General features: G+C 41.9%; 1 protein-coding gene across 3 annotated transcripts in view; it reads left to right on the top strand.

Moving 5' to 3' along the window:
- AVPR2 (arginine vasopressin receptor 2) overlaps positions 1-24,710 on the top strand; it is a 59,924-nt gene that overhangs the window by 21,748 nt on the left and 13,466 nt on the right. Inside the window, exons 1-2 of one of the 3 annotated variants that reach the window (XM_033951253.1) lie at positions 6,378-6,519; positions 16,324-17,230. In XM_033951253.1, the coding sequence (XP_033807144.1) occupies positions 16,330-17,230 (901 nt within the window). In that variant the 5' untranslated portion in view covers positions 6,378-6,519; positions 16,324-16,329. Of the gene's footprint in view, positions 1-6,377; positions 6,520-11,569; positions 11,671-16,323; positions 17,231-24,710 lie in introns of those variants that run through there. The other 2 variants (XM_033951075.1, XM_033951169.1) reach the window with 2 other exon arrangements.

The following is a 24,710-nucleotide window of genomic DNA, read 5'->3' as shown; positions in this document are numbered from 1 at the left end:
TGAGTTCTAGTAGCAGGTGTATCTAGTGCTACAAGTGTTATCAAACACAGACCTGAAAAGAAAAATATATTGACTAGGAGCCCTGGAAGCACATACCCCAATTCTTGCACCCCCCCTGATTCTGTTTCCTGTGCTAAAGTTGTCTGCTGACTTCTATACTGCACTGCAACCGAACATTGGCTGAAGCCCCTCTGAGACACAGAGAGTGGAATACGGAACTTTAAACGACTATTAAAAAGGCAACTTTTTTGTCAGATAAGAACATAAGAAGTTGCCTCCGCTGAGTCAGACCAGAGGTCCATCTTGCCCAGTGGTCCGCTCCCGCGGCGGCCCATCAGGCCTAATTGCCTGAACAGTGTCCCTGAGTAATTTTGTAACTGCCTCTAATCCTCTAATCCTATCCCTATAACCTACCTCTACTCCTATCTGTACCCCTCAATCCCTTTGTCTTCCAGGTACCTATCCAAACCTTCTTTGAAGCCCTGTAGCGTGCTCCTGCTTATCACATCCTCCGGTAGCGCGTTCCATGTAGCCACCACCCTCTGGGTGAAAAAGAACTTCCTGGCGTTTGTTCTAAACCTTCCCCCTTTCAGTTTCTGTGAGTGCCCCCTTGTACTTGTGGTTCCCCATAATTTGAAAAATCTGTCCCTGTCTACTCTTTCTATGCCCTTCATGATCTTAAAGGTTTCTATCATGTCTCCTCTAAGTCTCCGCTTTTCCAGGGAGAAAAGCCCCAGCTTCTTCAGTCTGTCAGTATATGAGAGTTCCTCCATACCCTTTATTAGCTTAGTTGCTCTTTTCTGGACTCTCTCAAGTACCGCCATGTCCTTCTTGAGGTACGGCGACCAGTACTGTACACAGTACTCCAGGTGCGGGCGCACCATTGCACGATACAGTGGCAGGATGACTTCCTTCGTCCTGGTCATGATACCCTTCTTAATGATTCCCAACATTTTGTTTGCCTTCCTTGAGGCTGTGGCGCACTGCGCCGACGTCTTCAATGATGTGTCTACCATCACTCCCAGGTCTCTTTCAAGGTTACTCACCTCTAGCGGTGATCCCCCCATTTTGTAAGTGAACATCGGGTTCTTTTTCCCTACATGCATGACCTTGCATTTCCCTATGTTGAAGCTCATTTGCCACTTTTTGGCCCACTCTTCCAGCGCTGTCAGATCTTTTTGGAGATCTTTGCAGTCCTCCGTGTTTTCAACCCTGCTGTATAGCTTGACTTTGGAGTGTGAAAAGATTGTGGGGCACTAGTAACCCATTTAATGTTATCATTTGTAATTTGGGATGTATTGTTATATTTTTTGTAATGATGTATATGGATGTAATTTTGTGACCCACTTTGGGAAAAGGCGGGATATAAATAAATAAACCATAAACCATAAGGCAGTGTCTGAATAAAGGCAGATTTGCTAACACTGTACAAAGATGGCTAAGCTAAAGGGATGTCAGGAGGAGGAGCAGCAGGTAGCAGAAGGTTCAGAACGCAGACCGGACAGCCAGAAGAGAATGAACACACGGCAAAGCAAATTTGGTGAGAAGGTGGGAGGACAGTAGCAGTTTCCTTGGCGCAATGCTCTGGTTCAATCTGCTCTATGCTGGGTATCCTTCACACTTTCTTTCCAGGCATTTTCCTTGCTTCCCCAACACAAAACAAGGACAGTTGCTCAGAATGAAATGCTATGAATGCACAGAGAAGAGGAAGAAGAAAGAGTGGAGTCAGGGCGGTCTTTTGATGATGTGGGCAGGTGTTACGGACCTACTCTCTATGGATAGGGTTACCATATTTGTGAAGACAATAAAAGAGGACTCATGGACCCGCCCCACTCCCCGCCCTGTACAAACTAAGCCATATGCACGCGCCAGTACATCCGGTGACTGCAGTGGCATACCTAGTACATTTGATACCTGGAGCTGATCATTTTTAACACCCCCTCCTCTATATGAAAAAAAATATTTTTAATAATAATCCATAAGTCACACAACTAGGGTGTACTTAGGAAAAGGCAGCATCTTAAATTCTGCAGTGAGCAGTAGAATATCAAAACATCCATTGTAAAACTAAATAAGTCAGATTAGTACAGATTGATCCTACACAGTCAATGCTAACGAAAACCATGACTTTCGTACAGATAGAAAGCAAATTACTTACCTGTAGCAGCTGCTCTCCGATGAAAGCAGGCATTCATTCTAACATTATGGGTTATGTCATCCATGGAACCCAGTATGGACAGATACCAAAATGTACTGTCATTTTAAAACTTTCGCACTACCCATACCACGTGCGTGCTGGTGCCTTTCCACCTGACATCTCTTCGAGGGACCTCCAGTTCAGTAAAAAAAAAAAAGGAAAAGCTAATAAGCCAACTAGGGGAGGAGGGCAGGTTGCGAGAAAATGATGCCTGTGTGTACTCGAGAACGTAGATACACCATTGCCCAGTATGGAATAGGTAATCACAAACTAAAATTAGAAATGTTTAGACTAAAGTTAAACTGAATCGCCAAAAAGCCAGACTCTGCATACAGTGCAACACATCAGAAACAGTGATGCATGTCCTCTAATTCTGTGCAGAAACAACAGAGAAAAGCACAAAACCTGTCTCGTAGAAACAAGCAAACAATAAAGTCCAACAAAGAGAAAGCTTCTCTTTCTTGGACTTTATTTTGTACTAATAAATGTAGCACTTTTGGCTGGATACAGACATCTCGCTTGCCTCTTTTTGTTTTTTGTTTCCTAATACTGTATAAAATATAAAGATAAAGATAGCAGATGTAAATTTGAAAAGAAAATGACAAATAACAATCACCACTTTACAAATTAACAAACCAAAAAAGGAGGAAAATAAGATAATACCATTTTATTGGACTAATACATTTTTCAGTTAGCTTTCAGAGGCCAAAACCTTCTTTTTCTGGCGTACCTCTGGCAATGAGTTCCAGAGCTTAACTATTCTTTGAGAAAAAAAAATATTACCTCCATATTTTCGGGAAACAAAAGTTTGATCATGTCTCTCCTTTGCTTAGGAAGCTTCATTGGCTTCCTATTCATTTTAGGATCCAATTTAAATGCACAAGCATTATATTTAAACTTCTGTATGGAATATTTGATTCTTTGATTCCTTTATACTGGAATGCTCACAGATCCCACTAGTACTTGAGGAACACACAGAAGTACAAATTATCGTTTCCCTCTTTCAAGGGAATTAAATCAGCTGGGGAACTTTGTCAGTCCTATGCTTTCAAGTTGGTAGAGATTTGGAATGGAATTCCTAGTTCTATTACAACTATAGACCAATTGCAATTGTTTTGAAAAACCTTAAAAACCCTGCTATTCTCACAATACCTAAATAGTTTACCTACAGAATCTACTAATCGCTAACATTGCAAGATCTACTTTTATGATAGACTAAATTAATTTCTACTATCCATATTTCTCCTTATTTTATGTATACAGTATTCTGGTCTCCTGATTACTTGTAAACTGAGTCGAGCTCCAGTGAGAGATGGCCCAGTATATAAACCAAAGACTAGATTAGATTAGAAAAATCTTCCCATGTAATTTCATTGAGTGTCCCCTGGTTTTTGTACTTTTTGAAAGAATGAAAAATCAATTCACCTGTACTACACCACTCTAGATTAAGATGAGCTCTAGCTGGAAGTTTGAATGACTGAGATCTTGCCCTATACAGGCTGGCTTATAAGTGAGGTTAATTCCGCCAAAATAATCTCATTTGGAGATGTTTTCTCCCAAGAAGGTTACCCCCTCCCCTTTATAAAACGGTAGTGCAGTTTTTAGCGTTGGCCACAGCGGTAACAGCTCCAATGCTCATAAGAGCATCGGAGCTGTTACCGCTGTGGCCAGCGCTAAAAACTGCGCTACCGTTTTGTAAAAGGGAAGGTTAGTGAGTGAGGCAGGATTATGCCTGAAGTGAATTGAGATATACTGACTGCCCTGAGGGGACACAGTCAGTAAAAGAGTCACATAGATGAAATGGTAGATGAAATGGTAGATGAAATGGTTCACCCCATGGCAGCACATAAAAAAAGGGCAGAGTTGATGATTAGAATTGAGGCACCGGCAGATGAAAACATTTGGGAGAAAAAAAAAATTATATATATATATATAATTTTTTTTTTTTTTTAAATCCTGGGGCTGAAATCTAGGAGTGGACATGCTGATCAGTGTCCTTTAAACTCCAGCTGATAGATGAGACAAAGAAACTTCCTAATCTCTGACAACTGAAAGCACTTTTTAGTTTCCACAGAGACTCAACAGTTCCCCTCCGGAAGGTAATGTAAATATGACCTTATTTCCCTTTTGTCTTTCTTGAGGCTGCCTTAGGTGCCAAGAAACAACAGCACACCTTATTTTTGTTTGGATTTGTGTTTTAAACGTGTTACTCCTCTTTACCAGATCTGAGCTCAAGGCCAGTTAGGTATCCAGGTACATCAGTTATTTCCTTTCTCAAATCGACTGACAACCTCTTTGTACCTCAGTCAATGAAAGATGAAGTCACTTGCCAAAGGCTTCTACCCCTGCTTTCTCAGATCTGCAGCTTGGTTCTCTAACCACCTTCACTCCAATTTTCAGTTTTCTATTTACAGTGGTGCCTCGCACAGCGAACGCTGCACACAACGAACTTCATGTCATGATTCATACAACAAACTTCGTTTCACACAACGAAGTCGCCCGAGCTTCCACGATCGCTGCCGATGTATTGCATCCTTCCGCGCAGGCACTGCAGGCAGTCGTTAGTCACTGCGCTTAACGCGTTTCACATAACGAACTTTTCGCATAACAAACTTGCTCCTGGAACGAATTAAGTTCGTTGTGTGAGGCACCACTGTATATTTTAAATTAAAAAACAAAAAAGCAAAAAAAAAAACCCAACAAGACAGCTGTCACCTGCCTTGCAAATCAACCATTTTCTTCTCCCATTCTCATACCCTCTTCTCCTCTACCATCATTAAAGAACCCTATTAGGGACCTTTCACAGGGATGAATGCAATAAGTTACTCTTTACAGTGGAACGCATTACACAGTTTCCTTTATGGACAAGCAGTTCAATCCCAGCCTGCTCCTTGTGACTCTGGGCAAATCACTTAATATTCAATTGCCCCAGGTACCACAGTTAGATTGTAAGCCTGTGGGGGCAGATAGAGAAAATACTTAAGAGTACCTGATTATTCAATGAATTATAAACAACTTTGGATGAATCTCTTCATGAAAAGGCGGTTAACAAATCTAAAATAAAATATAATAATAATAATTAAATGTTTCTTTTTTCTTCTCCTTTGACCATGGTTGTAATCATGAGTTAAATTGTAATTGTAGGTTATGCCACTAGGGGGGTGCTGAAAAAAAAAAAAAAAAAAAGAAGCAAGGGATTAGAAAAGAATGACACAGGGACAGATAGGGATGAGGGTCAGAGCTCATGGGGACAGGGCAGGGGCAGAGCCCACAGGGACAGGGACAAACTTTGTCCCCATGTCATTCTCTAAAAACTTGAGACTAGTATCAATATGTAAAAACTTAACACATCTTAGACAACTGGCAATTGAATTCAATCATAAAAAAAACCAACTGCAGAAGCTGCTTTTGGATTTCAATTAACTACTGTTAAATGACATAATTGGTGTCTTGTCTGCCATCTGCAACGTCCTTCCATCATGTGCCCAGCTGCTCAAACATCTTACTGTTACTGCAACAAATTCATCCATCATTTCTGGCATCAAGGAACATTTCTAACATTTAATAGATATATTTTCCTGTTCATCCACTACACAGTTTAGGTTCTTTTCTACACCCATCTCTGATAGAAAATCCAATTACCTTCCCAGATGATGTAAAAACATAGGGAAGGTTGTACCAAAACCAGATTGAAATGGAAGGCTCTATTTGTGATTTACAAACAGTTGTACAGAATATTGTCCCTTTTTATACTTTAATACAAAGATTTCAGTATAAAATCTTTAAATCTACAAGTATCTTGACAGCTGATACACAGACGAGGCTACCCTCTTCCCTTGACTTTGAGCAAACTGACTAGATCATATGTGTTCATGGATGATGTTGCATTATTCCAGCAGCTACAAGTGCAAGTGGACAATTTACCAGTCAGAGAGAGTTAAAAAGAAAAAAAAAAAAGAAAAGACAAGTGCTACATGAAGCAGCTGCCTAAAGCCTGGAAATGTAAACAGCAGCAGGAAAAGGTGCCTTCACACCCCAAGAGTGAAAACTCTCAAAGCTGGCAGTGCTACAGATGTGGGCAGGACAAGCACAAGGGAGACGAACTGTATCCAGCAAGGAGTGACCAAAAGCAGAAAAGCAAGAAACACAGGCACAGCCAAAGAGCATGCCACGGCAGATCTATTAGAATGGTAAGAGCCGGCAGTGAAAGGGAGCAGGTAAAACCAGATCTGCCAGCTACAAGTCGCACAACCTAATGAGGATGTAAGGACCTTCCAGATCTGTTCTGATTGTTGCTGTTGTCCGGGTCTTGCCGTATCTGGGTAGGTAGAACCGACGTTTCATCCATCAAGCTGTGCCTTTCTTCAGGACCTTCCAGATCCTCTAAAAGTGCTTTGGAGCTTTGAAGATCTGTGAAATTACCATTATCATTTTGCAATTTATGAAGATCTGGCAGATACGGAACAACCAAAATAGAATGCGCATAACCATATAAACCTTGTGGATCGGCTCCCAAGTGGCTTAAAATGCTAAGTATAATAGTTTGCAATGCCTAACTTTAACATCTTTATCATCAACAGCAAAAACAAAGCAGTGGGGGGGAGGGGGGAAATATCTGGCAAGTTATCTTCGTTCTTTTAAGATGATGCAGTAGATCTGGAGCATTAAGAACAAGATGAATGGGTACTCCAAAGTCTCCAGCTCTGCTGGATCCTATTTCAAGAATGAGAATAATTTGCTGGCTTCTCCTGTATGCCACTGTGCTCTGTTTTCATTATTAAGAATAAGAACTTCAAAGATTAGCATTAGTACAAACTATTTTTTCCAGCATTTAAGCTACTTCTGAGCATCTCTGCTAGCTCTTGAAGGGGGGGGGGGGAACGGGGAAGGGATTTGCTAGTTTTTGCTGAAGCCTCAGAAAATTAAGGCAGATCTTTGAGTCATCAAAATTTTTTTGGGGGGGAGGGAAGAAATTTTAGGCCAGTCCTAGATTTCTGACAACGTGTGACGTTCTCGCTTCGCATCTGCGTATGCTCAGAGGCCCTTTAGATGTAGCCCTGAGCTCAGGGAAGAAGAGACAAGGTTTGTGTGGGAGTGGGGCTGGGGGCAAAATGGGGTGGGGCGGGCACATTACCTCTTTTTTTTTTTTGATTCAACAAATCTGGTAACCCTACCACTCTGTGCAGGTTTTGTGATCAGAAGTGATAGGCTAGAAGACCTTCTATTATATTACATTTTATAAATCTATCTCTTTCATATTCATTGTGGGTATCCTGAACCCCTAAATGGCTGTGTTGGAAGAAATGCCTGGACCGTGGGGGTCCCCTGAAACTGTGGGGCCAAGGGCAGCTGCTATGCTTGCCCTCCCCTAACAACTGCCTTGGTCAAAACACCACACTGGCGGCGGCCCCCCTGACATTTTTAGGCCCGTGGCACGTGCTTACTATGCCTACCCTTTGACCTGGCCCTGCACGTGGCCCTGCCCATGTCCGCCTTCAGCCCTGCCCCACTCTGCCCCCAGCCCCGTGCCACTCTTCCCCAGCCCAACCCCCAACACGAATTGCATCTCTTCTTTCCCGAGCTCGGGGCCACATCTGGAGGGCCTCCAAGCATGTGCAGATGCCCTTCAGATGTGGCCCTGTGCTAGGGGGGGCCTTCCAAAACCCAGACAAACTGCCGAGTTTTAGAAATTCCACTGAGCACCCAGTTAGTTAGACGCCAACAACTCATGCTGGAGTCCGATTCTGCTCCAGAGTCCATCCCAGCTCTAATCAAATAGCGCCACAGCAGTCAGAGCTCATATTTAGCAGCACTTTCCAGTAAAGTGCTGCTGAGTATCAGTGCCTGAGCCACACAGCACCAGTTAACCAGGAAGGGAGTCTCTTCTGACCGGTTAAGAGAACTGAATTTTAGATCCTGCTAGGTTTAGCAGGCTGAGAGGCATTCTGGGGTCAGGGCCAAAAGTTATGCCGATAGCACCTATAGTTAGCATGTTATCCATTTTGTAGAAACATACAAATAGCTGCCCTAACTTAGATAACTTATCCATTTAAGCTTGTGACTACATATTTGGCAGTGCTACTTACATAGATAGGACCAATGATTATCCAGCACAAAGATGCACCTCCAAACTCTGTATATACTGTATATAATATGGGAAATTATGCAAACACTAGGGTGGTGACTTTTTGCATTACTGGTATTAAAATGTGGAATGCTTTGGTAGGTCAATTACGATTATGTGCAAATCGGCTCCAATTATTTAATTATGTAGATTTTATGATATGTTTGTTTTTATCTTATATATGTTTTAATTGATACAAACCGTTTTGTTTTTTTGTAAACAGTATACAAAAAGTTTTAAATAAATAAATTTAAGAAACAGTTAAAGACTCAGTGGTTTATTACCGCATTCTTGTGAATTATTTTGTCAGTTATTTTATGTATGTTTTATTGCTGTAAACTGTTTAGTTTTTTTAGACGGTATACAAGTTTTTAAATAAATATAAGGTGTGTATGCCTTTTATAGAATCATACCAAGTGCTGTTTTAGTCAGCACTGATTGTTTTGGTGCTATATTTAGAATCAGGCCCACATTGTGTAGTTATATGATTAGCTTTACGTGGAGCTGGATGGTTGAGTATCACCCCCTGCAAGTTTTGACAGATCACTAATGCAGCTCAAAATTTAAAAAAAAAAAAAAAAAACCCACTAATGAGAACAGCTCTCTCTGACCGATCAGCCATGCACCATGAGTTCTGCAAAGAGACAAGACAGCAGTCCCTAATTAGTATAGTCTTGACATAACCAACATTGGAAATGTATTTATGCATTAGTGGAAAATTTTGCTTGGTGGTGGTTTTGTAGGTATGGCATGAATATGTGAAATATTGAATGTTTCACTTACAGGATACGGATTATATCAACTTTTTTTTATCAGCACATTTTTTTGGGATATATGAGGACAGTTCCTGGAGTTTTTGATTGAGATATTTAATATGAGTGAAATGGTGTGGTGGCCGTGATAGTCCACTTTCCAAGGTAGTACAAAAAAACAAAAAGGAAATAAGGTGATACCTTTTTTTATTGAGTTAGTCCAATAAAATGCTTTTTTGTTTTTATTTCTTTAGACTACCGATATTTAATTTGATTTGCATTTCCAGATGATTGGCATTGGGTATTGTTATAGCCATACTGTTTTTCTTTTTTCAAACATTTTTTGCGATACCACAATTCAGCACGTAATGACAAAACTGAAGGCCATGTTCCCTTGTTTTGATAGCTGGAGAGTAATCCTGATTCAAAATCAGCCTCTATCTATTAGGAACATCTTCCAGCAGTTTGTGTTAGAACAGAAGTTGCTAAACACCCAAGGGAGCCCCTAGCCAGTCAGGTTTCCGGGATACCTGCAATGAATATTCATGAGACAGATTGATTGATATGCGCTGCTTCCACTGCATGCAGATTTCTGTCGCACGTATCCATTGGGATACTCTGAAAGCCTGACTGGTTCCTCCAGGACTGGTTTGAGAACCTCTGTGTTAGAATATGACATCAGACACGTCATGGCAAGCTCTCACTTTTCCCAGGAGCCAGACCTGCAACTAGCCCTCGTGAGCTCTTCTTCCAAATAATAATGACTCAGCCCACTTTAACAGAAAATCTTCTCTCAATGACAAAGGTGAACACATCCTATACCTGGCTACTTTCTTCACATGTCACAATCCTGCCCATTTAAATCACTATGGTGCATCTGGGCATCCAGGAGTGAACGGACATCAGTCCTGCATATTTTAAGGTATGACCTGTGGAGGGGGTAAGGCTGGCGGGGGTGCCACTAGACACCAGGGATTGGGGAGGTTGAGTTGGAGGAGAGGAGGAGGATCATGCCGGTTGGGGGAATCTGCTAGAATCCAGGGATTTTATTTTATTAAGCAGGGGATTAGGTCGACGGGTTGGGGGGGTGCCACTAGAGCAGTGTTTCTCAACTCAGTCCTGGAGTACCCCCTTGCCAGTCAGGTTTTCAGGATATCCACAATGAATATGCATGAAAGAAATTTACATATAATGGAGGCAGTGCATGCAAATGAAGTTAATGCATATTCATTGTGGATATCCTGAAAACCTGACTGGCAAGGGGGTACTCCAGGACCGCGTTGAGAAACACTGCACTAGAGAACAGGGATAAGGGGGTTCAGTTCAGGGAGCAAGGATGATGCAGTTACTGACAGCTTGTGGTTTGTTTGTTTTGTTTCTTTCAGTACCTGAGCCAGTCACTGCTCACACATGGACAGGAATGGCGACATTTCCTGATGAGCTACAATGTACTTCTGTGATTTTAATGTGGCAGTAATTTGCATGCTCATTGATTACACTAGGCTTTAGCATGTTGGATCATTAATTTTGCGATAGAAGCCACATGAACCAGCGCTACCATGTGGCTTTCTCCATCGGCACTAGAAGGGGGCTTGGTAGCTTTAGCTGAGGAGTGGCTTGGTGGTTAGGGCAGTGGACTGTAACCCAAAGGACTCGGGTTCAAATCCCATTTCAACTCCTTAGGATGGAAGAGTAACCCAAATGGTTAGTATAGGGAGCTGAGATTCTGGGAAACAGGGTACAATTCCCACTGCAGCTCCTTATGAACCTGGACAAGTCACTTAATCCTTCACTGCCCCAGCTACAAAAAAAAAACTTAGATCAGGCTTGTGCAGCCTGTGGGCCAGAATTCAGGCCACCAACTCTATTTTCTTGGCCCGCAGAAGCTCCCTGAAGTCTTTTGATGGGATCCCTGCTTTCTCGCTGCATTGGTAGAACCGGGATCTTGAGCCACGTGGTGCAGGAAGTTGAGGCTGTTCCTGTGGCATCAGGTTTCGCAAGGCTTCATACCACAAGACTAACCTCGACTTCCAGTTCAGTACGGCTCATGCTCGTGGTTAAATGTAGTAGAGAAGTAGGGATCCTGTTGGAGGATTTCACAGAGCTTCTGCGGGTCCACTATCAGGAGGGAAGCAGAGAACCCAATAGATTTGTCTACCAGCAGCAGGGAGGAAAAAATCCATTGTCACAAACCCGAGCCCAATGCCGGCCTTGTGCCAGTTAAATCCCGGAGAAAACATCCCCTGAAACTAGTCCGGGCTAATCACTGTGTCCCTGATAGGCAGGAACAAGACCAGGAAGCACAGGCTGTGTTCAGACCTGCTGTAGAACATAGCCTGGGGAAAACTGGCAGGGCCCCTTTAAATCCTCCATTTTGTAAGAGGCTGGCTAAACAGGGTAGAAGGCAGCCTCAGCTGAAGGAAGTCCAGCCCCTGAGTAGGACTGGGTGTGGTACAGCAGCTTTGCAGCATTTGGAGAGCTGGCTGTCCAGGAGAAGGGGAGACAGAGGAGAAGCTCTCAGGTGGAAGGAGCCTCCAAGTCCCCCAGAGCCAAACGATATTGAAATGCTGGACTCTGAACCAAAAGGAACAACCCTGGTAAACCCAGATTATGAAGCAATGGATTGCAGTGGATATTAATTAGTTTGAGTTGCTTTCTGAGTTTATATTTTTTTGAATGTTTCCATTTCTGCTGTACAAAAAGTATTTTCCTTGAGCATGCTAACTAAAGGGATGTATGCTAGCGAAGGGTTTTACTTTGATGAGAAGTTTTTTTTTCTCTTTTTGCCAAGATGGCTGCTGTGTTAAAACTTCAGCAATTGCTTTCATAAGGAGTGAATATCCTGAAAGCTGGGGCAGAATTTGCCCAACACCTTAGTGGAAGATTTGCAGGTTATTTTGCTCTTGGTAACAAGGAGCCGCTTTGGCGAATCCGCCAGCCTTCTGCCACTGCTTTTGAAAGGGCAGCACTGCACATTGCAGAAGGACATAGTTTGTTTGCCAATTTACAAGTAAGACTTTGAGAGAGTCAAGGACTGTGATACCTGGGACATTGATGAAAGAACTTTGGGAAAGTTATCCAGACCAGGCTGGTAATTACAATATATTTTGTTTTCATGATTATGACCAAGACCTTTTGAGTACATTTTCTTTTTATGCATTTTTGCTTGGACCTGTTCAGTTGAACAATAAATCTGATTTCTTTATTTCATTACTTACCTGTGTGAGGCCATTCTGTTTTATGCACATAGGATAAGTTTATTCACAACAGGGCCTTCCTCCCTCTTGGGGAAGCACGCTGGGAGAATCTTTTAAGCGTGGGCCGGTTACCGCAAGCCTCGAGGGCCGGCCACGCTACACGATGGAAGGCAGCAATTGGCAATCAAGTGAGGGAAAAGAGACAGGGGGGTAGACTGAAGTTAGATATAAAAGAAAGGACAGGTGGATGAGGGGCATGGGGAGAGAAAGAGAGAAAATCATTCTGACACTGGGAGAAAGGCAAATGGGAGACAGAAGTGTGTAAAATTTATGTACTGCTTGTAGGCAAAAAAAAGTTGTAGATGGGAAGGAGAGTCACAGGAACTGAAGAAAGCATGGAGTTTCATTTTGAAACTGACATTGACGTTCTTGAGATAGTGAGGAACAGTGGCATAATGAAGTATGCACAATGAAGAAGAAGAAGGACACCTCGCCTTGAGATATAGACATTCCAAAGAAAAGGCAAGGGAGACGTCAATTCTACCAATGAGAAGATCTTTATTTATAAATGTAGTCCCAACAAGGATCCTAGTTTCAGCGTAATCTAAATGCTTTCCTCAGGGGGACTTTCACTTTCACCGCTCGGAGCATTTGCCTGCCACTACACGTGACTCCGCTTTTCCACACGTTCAGTGAGTTGTTTTACAAGTGTCCCCCTGAGGAAGGCATTTAGATTACGCTGAAACTAGGAACCTTGTTGGGACTACATTTATAAATAAAGATCTTCTCATTGGTAGATATTTCTGCATCTCGATGGACACGAATTTGGACTTGGAGACTAAAATGTACAGCGTCAGCATCTATGAGACAAACATGGTTATTTTTGTTGCATAGGAATTTTTGGACCCCAGTTCGATTACAAAAACTTGATAGTTCAAAATCTAATAGATGCTGGCACTGTCATATCAATATAGGGATGTTGGATCATCTGTTGTATTTTGGTCCAATGATACTTAATTTCTGGAGGTCAATTTGGGGCCAAATCAACCTTATATTAGAATCATCTATCCCTTTATCATATGAAGTTATAATTTGCAGGACGTTGTTGCAGATTAAGCCTGTGTTGGATAAATACAAAAGCCGTCTTCTATGATCTTGACAGCAATAGCAGTCCAAATGATCACAAAAAACTGGAAATGTCATGACAGACTTAATTACTCATTCTGGTGGGTGAGTGTGTTTAATACGTATAAATATGAAAGAATAAACGCAGAATGCTTAGGTTTTAGTAATGTATTTAATAAAATATGGAGCCCATTGACTGCATTTGTTAACAAACAATAAGAATAATATAATGATTGTTTTGTTGGTTTTTTTTGTTCCCATAGATCTCCTTATGCATCCGGGGGAGGGGGGAGGGAGGGATATTTTGAGGAATTAAAATATATAAGTATAATATTGGTAATAATTAATATGAATTAATTTGTTATAATGAGAGAAATGAGGGGGAAAATGGTTGGTTTTCTTATTTATTTGTATATTAAGGTGTATTTCATTCAAAATTTTAATGTTATATTATCTGTAATGCACTGCCAATGTTTGAAAATTCAATAAAGATTAAAAAAAAAAAAATGATCGGCCCCAGGTGACACATACCCTAGGTATCTACAGAAACACAGATATATTGAAAACCAATGTATATAAAACAACACTTTCAATTGGTGACTACTATGGTTGTAGGACAGTGTAGTAGTAAAATTTTTGCAGAAACTATGTGAAACAGGTGCCAACTCTGAATTCACTCAAAAAGAAGGAAAAAGCCTCAGAAAAAGGCCCTCTCACCGCCACAAAGGTGGATGTCAAGGTGGTTAGACGGTAACCTCACAGGCAAAACCTTCATTGAAATGAGTGTTTGAGCAGAGAAACTTATGCTTCACATATACAAAATTGTAGATAGAGGAAAAAACCACTTATCTTCAACTGATCGGCACACCGACGGAGGCCAGCGTTTCACCGACTAGCTGCATCAGGGTGTGACCCGACCGATCAGTCTTGAAAGAGCGGAAACAACCGCTTCGAAAGAGTCCAAAAAGATGGCTTCTTTTTGGACTCTTTTTGGACTCTTTCGAAGCGGTTGTTTCCGCTCTTTCAAGACTGATCGGTCGGGTCACACCCTGATGCAGCTAGTCGGTGAAACGCTGGCCTCCGTCGGTGTGCCGATCAGTTGAAGATAAGTGGTTTTTTCCTCTATCTACAATAGATCCAGATCCAAGCTGCTTTCCTCTTTCCGAAACACATCTGGGAATGCCACTGAACTTGTGGTTGATGACCGAGATGGTATGAATTACACTTCTCCCTCCGTATTTGCTGTGAGAGGGGATTAACAGGCCCGCGAATAACTTTTTTATGTTGTTCGCTGTTTTCTATTAAAAACCATTGTGAATATGGTGAAACCGTGAATAATAACAAGGTGGGAGATCTGGCCTGTTCCTGAAGGAGAGGCAAAACACGGTGAAGAAAGTGCTGGGACTCAGCGATTTTCTCTGTAAACACTTGGGATCTGTGATTTCTCTTTGCAAGCTGACCTAATTTGGGGGGAGGAGCTGCAAGCTAAAAACCACGAATAATCGAAATCGCGATTGCTGAAACCGCAAATACAAAGAGAGAAGTGTATAGCATCAAGTTCCCAAAAGGATGGGTGATTGAAGGCATTGTACAACTTCTTAAGCACAAACAAATTTCTCAGCTCATGGTACAGATGGATCTGAGTCCACAGAGATCTGGCATTCCATCTTTATGCTATTACAGTTTGATTGGATTGTGTTATCATTTAGCGGTATTTTACCATTATGCAGATGGATATGTGCACAGTGGATAGAGTACATTAAGGTTAGATATGTGACCAATGCTGCAGAAGGCCTGGGTTGGACCCCCCCAAGCCCAATTTCTGCTATCCAAGGCAGGCAGACCCCTGGGAGATGTTGAGAGTAGAAAATGGCAGCCAGCCCTCAGGGTGATACCCACTAGCCTTTGTAACTTCTGAGATCTGACGAATTTGGAATCTCTCAAGAGGGTGACCCTGGAGACTCGCACTGACATGGGTAAGAACACCCTCGGTAATATATTTGCTACACTGTTATATTACATTTTTTGAACCTCGTTACACTTAAAAAAAGGAACAAATGTCCTTGGAGTTTGCCTTTCTCCTCAGAAGAGATAAAAGTTACTGCTGCCATAGAACAGGAAAGTGTTGTGTGACTCTTGTCATCTACAGCTCTGTTTGAAACTGTCTCTTTGTCCCCTTCCTCATCTCATCAGTTGTTCTTACACCGTTTCTCATCCTCACCCTTCATCCTACTGTGTCTGATTTCAAGAAAGCGTGGGACAGGCACGTGAGATCTCTTAGAGAGAGGAAGAGATAATGGTTACTGCGGATGGGCAGACTGGATGGGCCATTTGGCCTTTATCTGCCATCATGTTTCTATGTAATCCTGATATAAACTATTGATGACCTTGAAATATCCAAACTGTTATGTATATGTGAATTACACACTCTCTGCTTCCAAGCTGAGTCTGCCCCAGTAGTACAATCTCTTAGGTCCAACATTGGCGCCAAGCCAAACTTTCCCTAGTTTTACAGTGCCATGAGTCCCACACTGCCAGCCAGACTTTTTCATTACTCCTCCCTCATAGGTTGCGCCACTGCCACCAAGCTGAGCCCTCTCTAATATTACATGCTCATGGAGTTCACACTAAATATCAGTACTCCCCATTACTACCAGCCTCACGGATCCCATACTCACTGTCACCAACCTGAATCCTTCTCTGTTATAAAGCCTTGTGTGTCTCACACTCACTCACCAAGCTGAACCCCCTACCCCCCCCCGGATGTAAAGTCTCATGTGTAGCACATCAAGCTGAGCCTTCCTCAGTATTATAGCCTTATAGGTCCCAGAGTCACTGCACTAGGTTGAGTCCTCCTTGCTGAGTCTCTTCCATTATAAATACTGTTGATGATATCTGAATCTTATGTCTGTCATCCTTCCATTGCAGTTGATCATGGACAATCATTTCGGGACCACTGCCAGATCCAAGCTGCTTTCCTCTTTCCGAAACACATCTGGGAATGCCACTGAACTTGTGGTTGATGACCGAGATCACCAGCTGGCCCAGGTGGAGATTGCCATATTGGCCACTATTTTTGCTTTGGCTACAATTGGCAACTTGCTAGTGCTCTTTGTCTTGCTGAAACGACGGAAATACAACACCTCAATGCATACTTTCATGATAAATCTCTGCTTTGCCGACCTAGTAGTAGCCTTCTTCCAAGTGCTGCCACAGCTGGTGTGGGACATCACTGACCGGTTCATGGGGCCAGATCTGGTGTGCAGGATGGTAAAGTACCTACAGGTTGTTGGTATGTTTGTCTCATCTTACATGATTGTGGCTATGACATTTGATCGCTACCAGGCCATCTGCCGACCTATGATGACTTACAAGAAGGGTATGACCCGTTGGAACATCCCAGTGTTGGTGGCTTGGTTCACCTCTTTGATCTTTAGCCTCCCCCAAATCTTTATTTTCTCTAAAAAGAAAATTGATCCTGGGGTCTATGACTGTTGGGCAGAGTTCATCCAACCATGGGGTAGCAAGGCCTATGTTACCTGGGTGACAGTGATGGTCTTCATTTTGCCCACCTTGTTCATCGCCACTTGCCAAGTCCTCATCTTTAAGGAAATCTACTGCAGCATCTACCAGAAGTCAGAAAGAATCACAGCCAGCGTGATCAAAAAGGTCCAACCAATGCACAACAAAGATAAGCCCTATTCAGGAATCACAACTGCTATGGCCAAGACATTGAAGATGACTTTGGTCATCATCTTAGTGTATATGATCTGCTGGACACCGTTCTTTGTCGTCGAACTGAGGTCTGTCTGGGATCCTAACTCGCCAACAAATAGTAAGTCAAACTCTCTCCATACATGTACATAATACTTCTTTGATAGAATTCCAGTAATTGGAGGTTTTTCAGACCAGACTAGGCAAACATTTATTTGATGTGATTTAGGTACTCTAGATTATGCCTAGAGAAAGGAGAGGGGAATAACCTACCTTTTCATCTCCCTTACAACCCCACCTTCCCACCCAGACCTTGCTCTTTTCTTCGTGTTCTTATTTGACATTGTATCAGGGTTGACAGTGCTCAATGACATCAGAACACAGATAACCTGAGCGTTCACAATGGTTTTGCAGAGAAGCCGAGGGTGAACCAACGATTTACCATCCCAAAGAGTAAGACTGAAGGTTATAGAAAGAGATTTTCCAGATGGTACACCCTGGGTATAACTCCATTTGTAAATGAAAAAGCAGCTTAAAATATTTGCATTTTTTTTTTTTGAAGCCTCTGAAATGACATAGAGGGAAGGCAATATGGGTAACTTATTTGGGCTGAAAATTACTCTCCACTCAGGGACTAATTCTAGAAGTGGGCTCTTCCATTTGGATGCCCTGATGTCATGCGGTGAGAACCTCTTCTACAACAGTATCTAGGCATCTGGATTCCATTATAGAATACTAGAATAACCCGGAAGCAGCACACCTTATATTTACACCCCCTGCAATTACTCCAGCCATAGACCTGGGGTAACTGCTGGCACTAAAATGCAGCAAGGACACGCATAACATGCTATACTTTGTAAGTTGTGCATAAGTGATAGTGTCACCCATTTCCTCATGCTCAGTAAGGGAGGTGCGGAGGGGAGAGGCCCTCTGCCCCAGGTGCGGTCTTCCTTGGGGCGCTGGCACCTCTTCCCTTCCCCCGTACCTTTTTATCTTGGGCGCGAGCAGTCACAAAGTAGCTGCTCGTGTCAGCTTCGGTGCTCTCTGACATCACTTCCAGGACCTGCGTCTAGGAAGTGACATCAGAGAGTGCCAAAGCTGACAAGAGCAGCCACTTTGTGGCTGCTCGCACCCAAGATAAAAAGGTTCGGGGAAGGGGCGCATGTGGCAGGGGGGGCGGGAGAGGAGCACCACTGCCCCGTGTACCGCTCGCCCCCCCTCACTACACCAGTGCCTATGCGCAGCCCAAGTGAGCATCCCCTTGCATTTACGCATTATGCCAGCATTATGCCACTTGTGTTCATCCTTATAAAATAGCGCTTAAGTGTTTTGCTGCCACTTATGAGTGTAACTATTCACTTACCCGTGAAAATGACAGTTCTCTCTACATTTGCATGCTCAAGTGGTATATAAATGCGGGCATCCTCTTTCAGGGACTAAAAGAACATGAATAGGTTTCACAGTTCATGCACATGTAGGGAGGGGAAGGCGAAATACGAAGGAAGGTATTTTCAGATTTCTTTCCAGCAGTGAGGCCACTTGGTTATCTCCTGGAAAGCGATCATCAGAAATCAGTGCACAGAAGTTCAAGTGAGGGAGAGAATGCAAGAGCCTTGAAATGAGCTTGACGCTCTTCTAATGCGCGCGAAAAGGCCAAGGCCGATTGTACCATTGCTGTCAAATAGGGTTTTTCTGTATCTTGAATAGATGGCTGTGTGTTGTTTGCATTAGCACAGGGCCATTCTACGCTGGGTTTTTCTAAACAATGCTAGAGGTTTTTTGGTGCGGGCCAGCAAGGTAAATGCTCTGACACTCATTTACCCCACCGGCCCAAGCTATAAACCTCTAGTTTAGTAAAAGGAGCCCTTAAAAAATGAACACGGGAACCCTTGCTGCCTCCTACGTAGGAGACATTTTAGGAAGTGTTAGGGGTTCCTGCATTAAGTCTATGTTAGTCAGAGTGCGGTAATGTGAACAGGCTGATTAATGCTTCCATGCCCGCTCTCTGCCCATGCCACACCCTCCTCCTAAAAATAAATAGAAAAAAAATGTATTACCATGCAATTACTGCATGCAAACAAGTAAATTACCAGAGGTTGCTTTAGTGCAGTGGTCTCAAACTCGCGGCCCGGGGGCCACATGTGGCCCGCCATGTACTATTTTGAGGCCCTCGGTATGTTTATCATAATCACAAAAGTATAATAAAACAGGTTCTTGATCATATGTCTCTTTAGCTATAAATTACAATATTATTATTAAGACTTAGGGCTCCTTTTATCAAGCCGCGCTAGCGGTTTAACATGCGTAATAGCGCGCGTTATACCACTGGCCATGCTAGCCGCTACTGCTTCCTCTTGAGCAGGTGGTAGTTAGCGCGTGGGGATTAGCGCGTGATGAAAAGTCACGCACGTTAACACCGCTAGCGCGGCTTGATAAAAGGAGCCCAAAGTCAAAAGGAAAGCTTTATAAACTACTAGCTGATGCCCCGGCGTTGCACGGGTATTTAATTATAGCAATAACACTGTAAATGGATTCAAAAAAAGATACTTTATAGTGGTGAAATAAATTATTTTTTTACAGCTTTATAAAAAGTACAATATTCAAATAATAATGTGAAATATTACTAACACAAAACTTGATTATACACAACATTTTTAGTTTCACCTCCAGGAGCAAGAACATATACATTCTTGGGTGAACCCACCCTTGAGCAAGCAACATAGAGTTGTCCATGGGAAAAACAGGGGGATCTTAAATCCACTCCACAGTATGTAATAGTCTGTCCTTGTGATTTGTTGATTGTGATAGAGAATGCAAGTCTCACTGGAATTTGCAATCTCTTAAACTGAAAAGGAAGATCTGTTGGAATAAGTGGTATCCGTGGGATAAATACGGTTTCACCTTGTCCCTTTCCGGTTAAGATAGTCGCTTCAATTACATTGGACAGTAACCTCTTTACACAAAGCCTTGTGCCATTGCAAAGTTTTGGTGGGTCAAGATTGCTAAGTAAAATAACTGGAGATCCCACAGCTTTTTACATTTTTTCCATTGACTTGAATGGGTGAAATCTGATTTTCTGTTTGTAGCTCCGCCCACGTGTGCAGGTGGGCAGCGAGACCCCCAGAACATATCACCCCAGGTAGTGAGGGATCTGCATACCAAGTTTCGTTCAAATCGGTCCCACAGCTTTTTACATTTTTTCCATTGACGTGAATGGGTGAAATCTGATTTTCTGTTTGTAGCTCCGCCCATGTGTGCAGGTGGGTCGCGAGACCCCCAGAACATATCACCCCAGGTAGTGAGGGATCTGCATACCAATTTGCGTTCAAATCGGTCCCACAGCTTTTTACATTTTTTGCATTGACTTGAATGGGTGAAATATGATTTTCTGTTTGTAGCTCCGCCCATGTGTGCAGGTGGGCCGTGAGACCCCCAGAACATATCACCCCAGGTAGTGAGGGATCTGCATACCAAGTTTCGTTCAAATCGGTCAAGCCGTTTTTGCGTGATCGCGGCACATACACACATACATACACACACACATACACACATACATACCTCCGATTTTATATATATATATATAGATAAAGAGTTTTACCTCATACAAAATTGTCATTTCTATAATAAGACATTCACTATTTTTTCTGAGGTCCTCCAAGTACCTACAAATCCAAAATGTGGCCCTGCAAAGGGTTTGAGTTTGAGACCACTGCTTTAGTGTGTCCATAGATAAGCAATTTTCAGCACACTAAACCCACATTAGGGCTTAGCAAACCTTAGTAAAAGGGTTCCTTAGGAACCTCCCCTTTTACTAAGCTATGATAGAGGTTTCTACCATGGCCCGGAGCACTAAATGCTCCAACGCTCATAGGAGTTCTATGAGAGTTGGAACATTTAGCACTTCAGGCTGCGGTAGAAACCTTTAGTGCACCGAGCCCTGGTAGAAACCTCTACAGTAGCTTAGTAAAAGAGGGCCTAAGTTAGCTAATATATGCTTACTGCCTCTGTATATTTTAATCCAGTTTATTTTGTTTTAATGTATTTGTTCTATGTTTTGAATTTTACTGTGTAAGTTTAACCTGCCTAAAATCTAGATTGTGCAGGCTGTACATTCTTTAAATAAAATAGAATAAATACTTGGTGATATTCTTTATTCCTTACAGTGTGCGATAACCATGTGAACAAACAAAACTAGAAATTATAAGTCTCGCTCATTGTGAGTGTGTCACATTCATTCCAAGACTCTTTTACACCCTCTGAGCCCCTTCTCTCACTCATTAGAACATAACATAAATGCAGTATACCCTCACGAATTCACGGTTCCGAATTCGCGGACTCACTAATTTGCGGTTTTTCCCTCACTTCAGATGAAGTTACAGCACATTTTCCGACTGGGACTGGTGTGCTCAGGTCAGAGAAGAATTTGCGTCGTAAGCTAGGACCAAGGCAACCATTGGGTCCTTGTTCACGCTCCCCCCCCATCACCTGCCCCCGTTCTATCCCAGCTCCCAGGTGCTCCTGCACTGATTACAGTACTCATCCGATATTCTCGGTTTATCAACGTTTGCGGTCACTCCAAGAATGTAGCCCCCGCAAATTTCGAGGGAGTACTGTACATAAGAGTTCCCATACTGGGACAGACCGAAGATCTGTCAAGCCCAGTATCCTGTTTCCAACAGTGGCTAATCCAGGTCATAAGTATCTGGCAAGATCCTAAAGAGTAAAAGTTTCAAGTTTTATTAAATTTTGATTTTACGCAATATCAAATATTTCAATGCGTATTACATAATTGAAATGTACAATAAAAAAAACTAGGGTGACAAATACAAATACAAATAAGACAAAATTATACAAACTAATCATTATGTATTATTAATACAAACTGAAACAAGTGGGTAAAGAAAAAATGGAATTACAATTTTAAAAAAAAATTTTTTTTTAACAATTAAGGTTTATACATAAGGGTAGGGTAGGTGAGAAAAGTAATGAAGGAAAGAAAGAGAGAAAGAGAGAAAAAAAAAAAGATGTTTTGATAGAAAAGAAACAGATTTTATGCTGCTTTTCCTAGGAATAAGCAGTGGATTTCCCCAATGGCTCAATATGGACATCTCTTTTAGGAAATTAGCAAAACATGTTTTAAACCTTGCTAAGTTAACTGCTTTCATCACATTCCCAGGCAATGAATTCCAGAGTTTAATTACACATTGAGTAAAGAAATATTTTCTCTGATTTGTTTTGAAACTACTACTTAGTAGCTCTTAATACTCTAGCCCTACTATTTTGGGAAGAGTAAACAAACGATTCACATCTACCCCTTCCTCTCCACTCAGTATTTTATATCTCCCCTGAGCCATCTCTTATCCAGGCTGAAGAGCCCTACCCACTTTAGCCTTTCCTCATAGAAAAGTTGTCCCATCCCTTTTACCATTTTTGTTGCATTTCTCTGTACCTTTTCTAATTCCACTATATCTTTTTTTCAGATGAAGTGACCAGAATTGCAAACAATGTTTGAGATGTGGAGCGATCCAAGGGCATTATCACATTCTCATCTTTGGTTTCCATTCATTTTCTGATAATTTCCTAACATTCTATTGGCTTTCTTAGCCACCGCTGTACACTGAGCTGAGGGTTTCAACATGTCCTCAACAATGACACCTAAATCCTTTTCCTAGGAGGTGATTCCTAACATGGAACCCTACATCAAGTAGTTGTAGTTCGGGTTCTTCTTTCCTGCATGTATCGCTTCCCACTTGTGCACCTTAAAGGTCCTCTGCCATTTTGATGCCTAGTCTCCCAGTCTCACAAGGTGGTCCTCTTGCAATTTTTCATAATCCTCTTGCGATATCAGCAAATTGAATTATCGCACTAGTTATTCCAGTTCCTAAATCATTAATAAATATGTTAAAAAGCAGCGGTCCCAGCACAGACCCCTGGAGAATCCCACTATTTACCCTTCTCCATTGAGAATATTGACCATTTAATCCAGCTCTGTTTCTATCTTTTAACCAGTTCTTTTTCCATAATAGGACATTACCTCCTATCCCATGTCTTTTTAATTTCCTTAGAAGTCCTTCATGAGGTACTTTGTCAAATGCCTTTTGAAAATCCGGAAACAAAATATCAACCAGCTCGCCTTTAACTACATGTTTATTCACCCCTTTGAAGAAATCTGGTAGATTGGTGAGGCAAAATTTCCCTTGCCTAAATTTATGTTGGCTTTGTCTCATCAATCCATGTTTATGTATATGCTCTCTAATTTTGTTTATTTTGCCCTGCACCAATGTCAGACTCACCAGTCTATAATTTCCCAGATTACATCTGGAACCCTTTTTAAAAACTGGCATTATGTTAACCACCGTCTAGTCTTCTGGTGCAATGCTGGATTTACTAACAATTAATAACAATAGCTCTGCAAATTCATTTTTAAATTCTATCAGCACTCTGGGATGTCTACAATCCAGTCCAGGTGATTTGCTACTATTCAATTTGTCAAATTGCCACATTACATCTTCCAATGTTATAGAGATTTTTTTCTGTTTCTATGACTCAAGTTGAATACCATTTCTGGCACTGGTATCTCTCCCACATCTTTCTCAGTAAAGACTTAAGCAAAGAATTAATTTAGTCTCTTAATGGCCTTGTCTTCCCTGAGCACCCCATTTTTCCCTCAGTCATCTAGCAGTCCAACTGATTCTTTTTCTAGCTTCTTGCTTCTAATATACCTAAAAAAAGTTTTATTATGTGTTTTTGCCCACAATGCAATCTTATTTTCAAGGTCTTTCTTTGCCTTCCTTATCAGGGCCTTGCATTTGACTTGTTTATGTTTAAAAAGGATCCAAGTGGTTTACATTATATAGTTCACATTCATTAAGAAAAGAACTCCATATTATTTTCAGTCGGTTCTTCTTTCATTTTCTGAAGAATTTTCTTTTAGCACTAGTAGCTTCCTTTATCTAATCTGTTTGTAGCCAGGGGTAGACTTTATGCTCCAGTGAGCTAATCTGTTTGTAGCCAGGGGTAGACTTTATGCTCCAGTGAGCTAGGAGTATTGGTGCATGAGTCTCCCCTGACCATGATTTGTGGAAATATAATTGCTGATAGCAGTCCCTAGGTTTAGGGCTGCCAAAAGAAGTTAGTATATGAAATCTGAAATCTGATCTGCACTGGTAATGAAGGGTGAACAAAGTTCAGAAGGCAGTTGGAAACCCAGCCTTTAGGTTCCAGCAACTTCTGCAAACATGCAGTGAATGAGACCCAGGCAGTGATTGGATCTCTCTGAATGTGGATTCAAAGAAACAAATAAGTGACATCATCAGAGGGGCTCTTAAGCTCATGCTTTTAGCGGGAGAATTGCCTTTGGTTAGATCTTCCCCAACAGATCATGATCTAGCCAAAATGGAGGATCTTTTGTTAGGAGATTTTATCTTTTAAAAGAGTTAGGATAAAAAAAGTACACAGTACCTGTTTCTGTTGGAACTGTATTGTTTAAAAGTGCCTCTTGTTCTCGTTGGAAGAAGTAGTAAAATTTGGAGTTGTGCTCACAACTACTGGAGTTATCTGCTTCATTTTAGAGAGAGAGATTGTATAGATAGTGCTTGCGA

Source organism: Geotrypetes seraphini, chromosome 1 (assembly GCF_902459505.1).
Source record: "Geotrypetes seraphini chromosome 1, aGeoSer1.1, whole genome shotgun sequence".
NCBI lineage: Eukaryota > Metazoa > Chordata > Amphibia > Gymnophiona > Dermophiidae > Geotrypetes > Geotrypetes seraphini.
The sequence above is the reverse complement of the archived record's forward strand: the minus strand, read 5'-3'. Positions and strand labels throughout refer to the sequence as shown.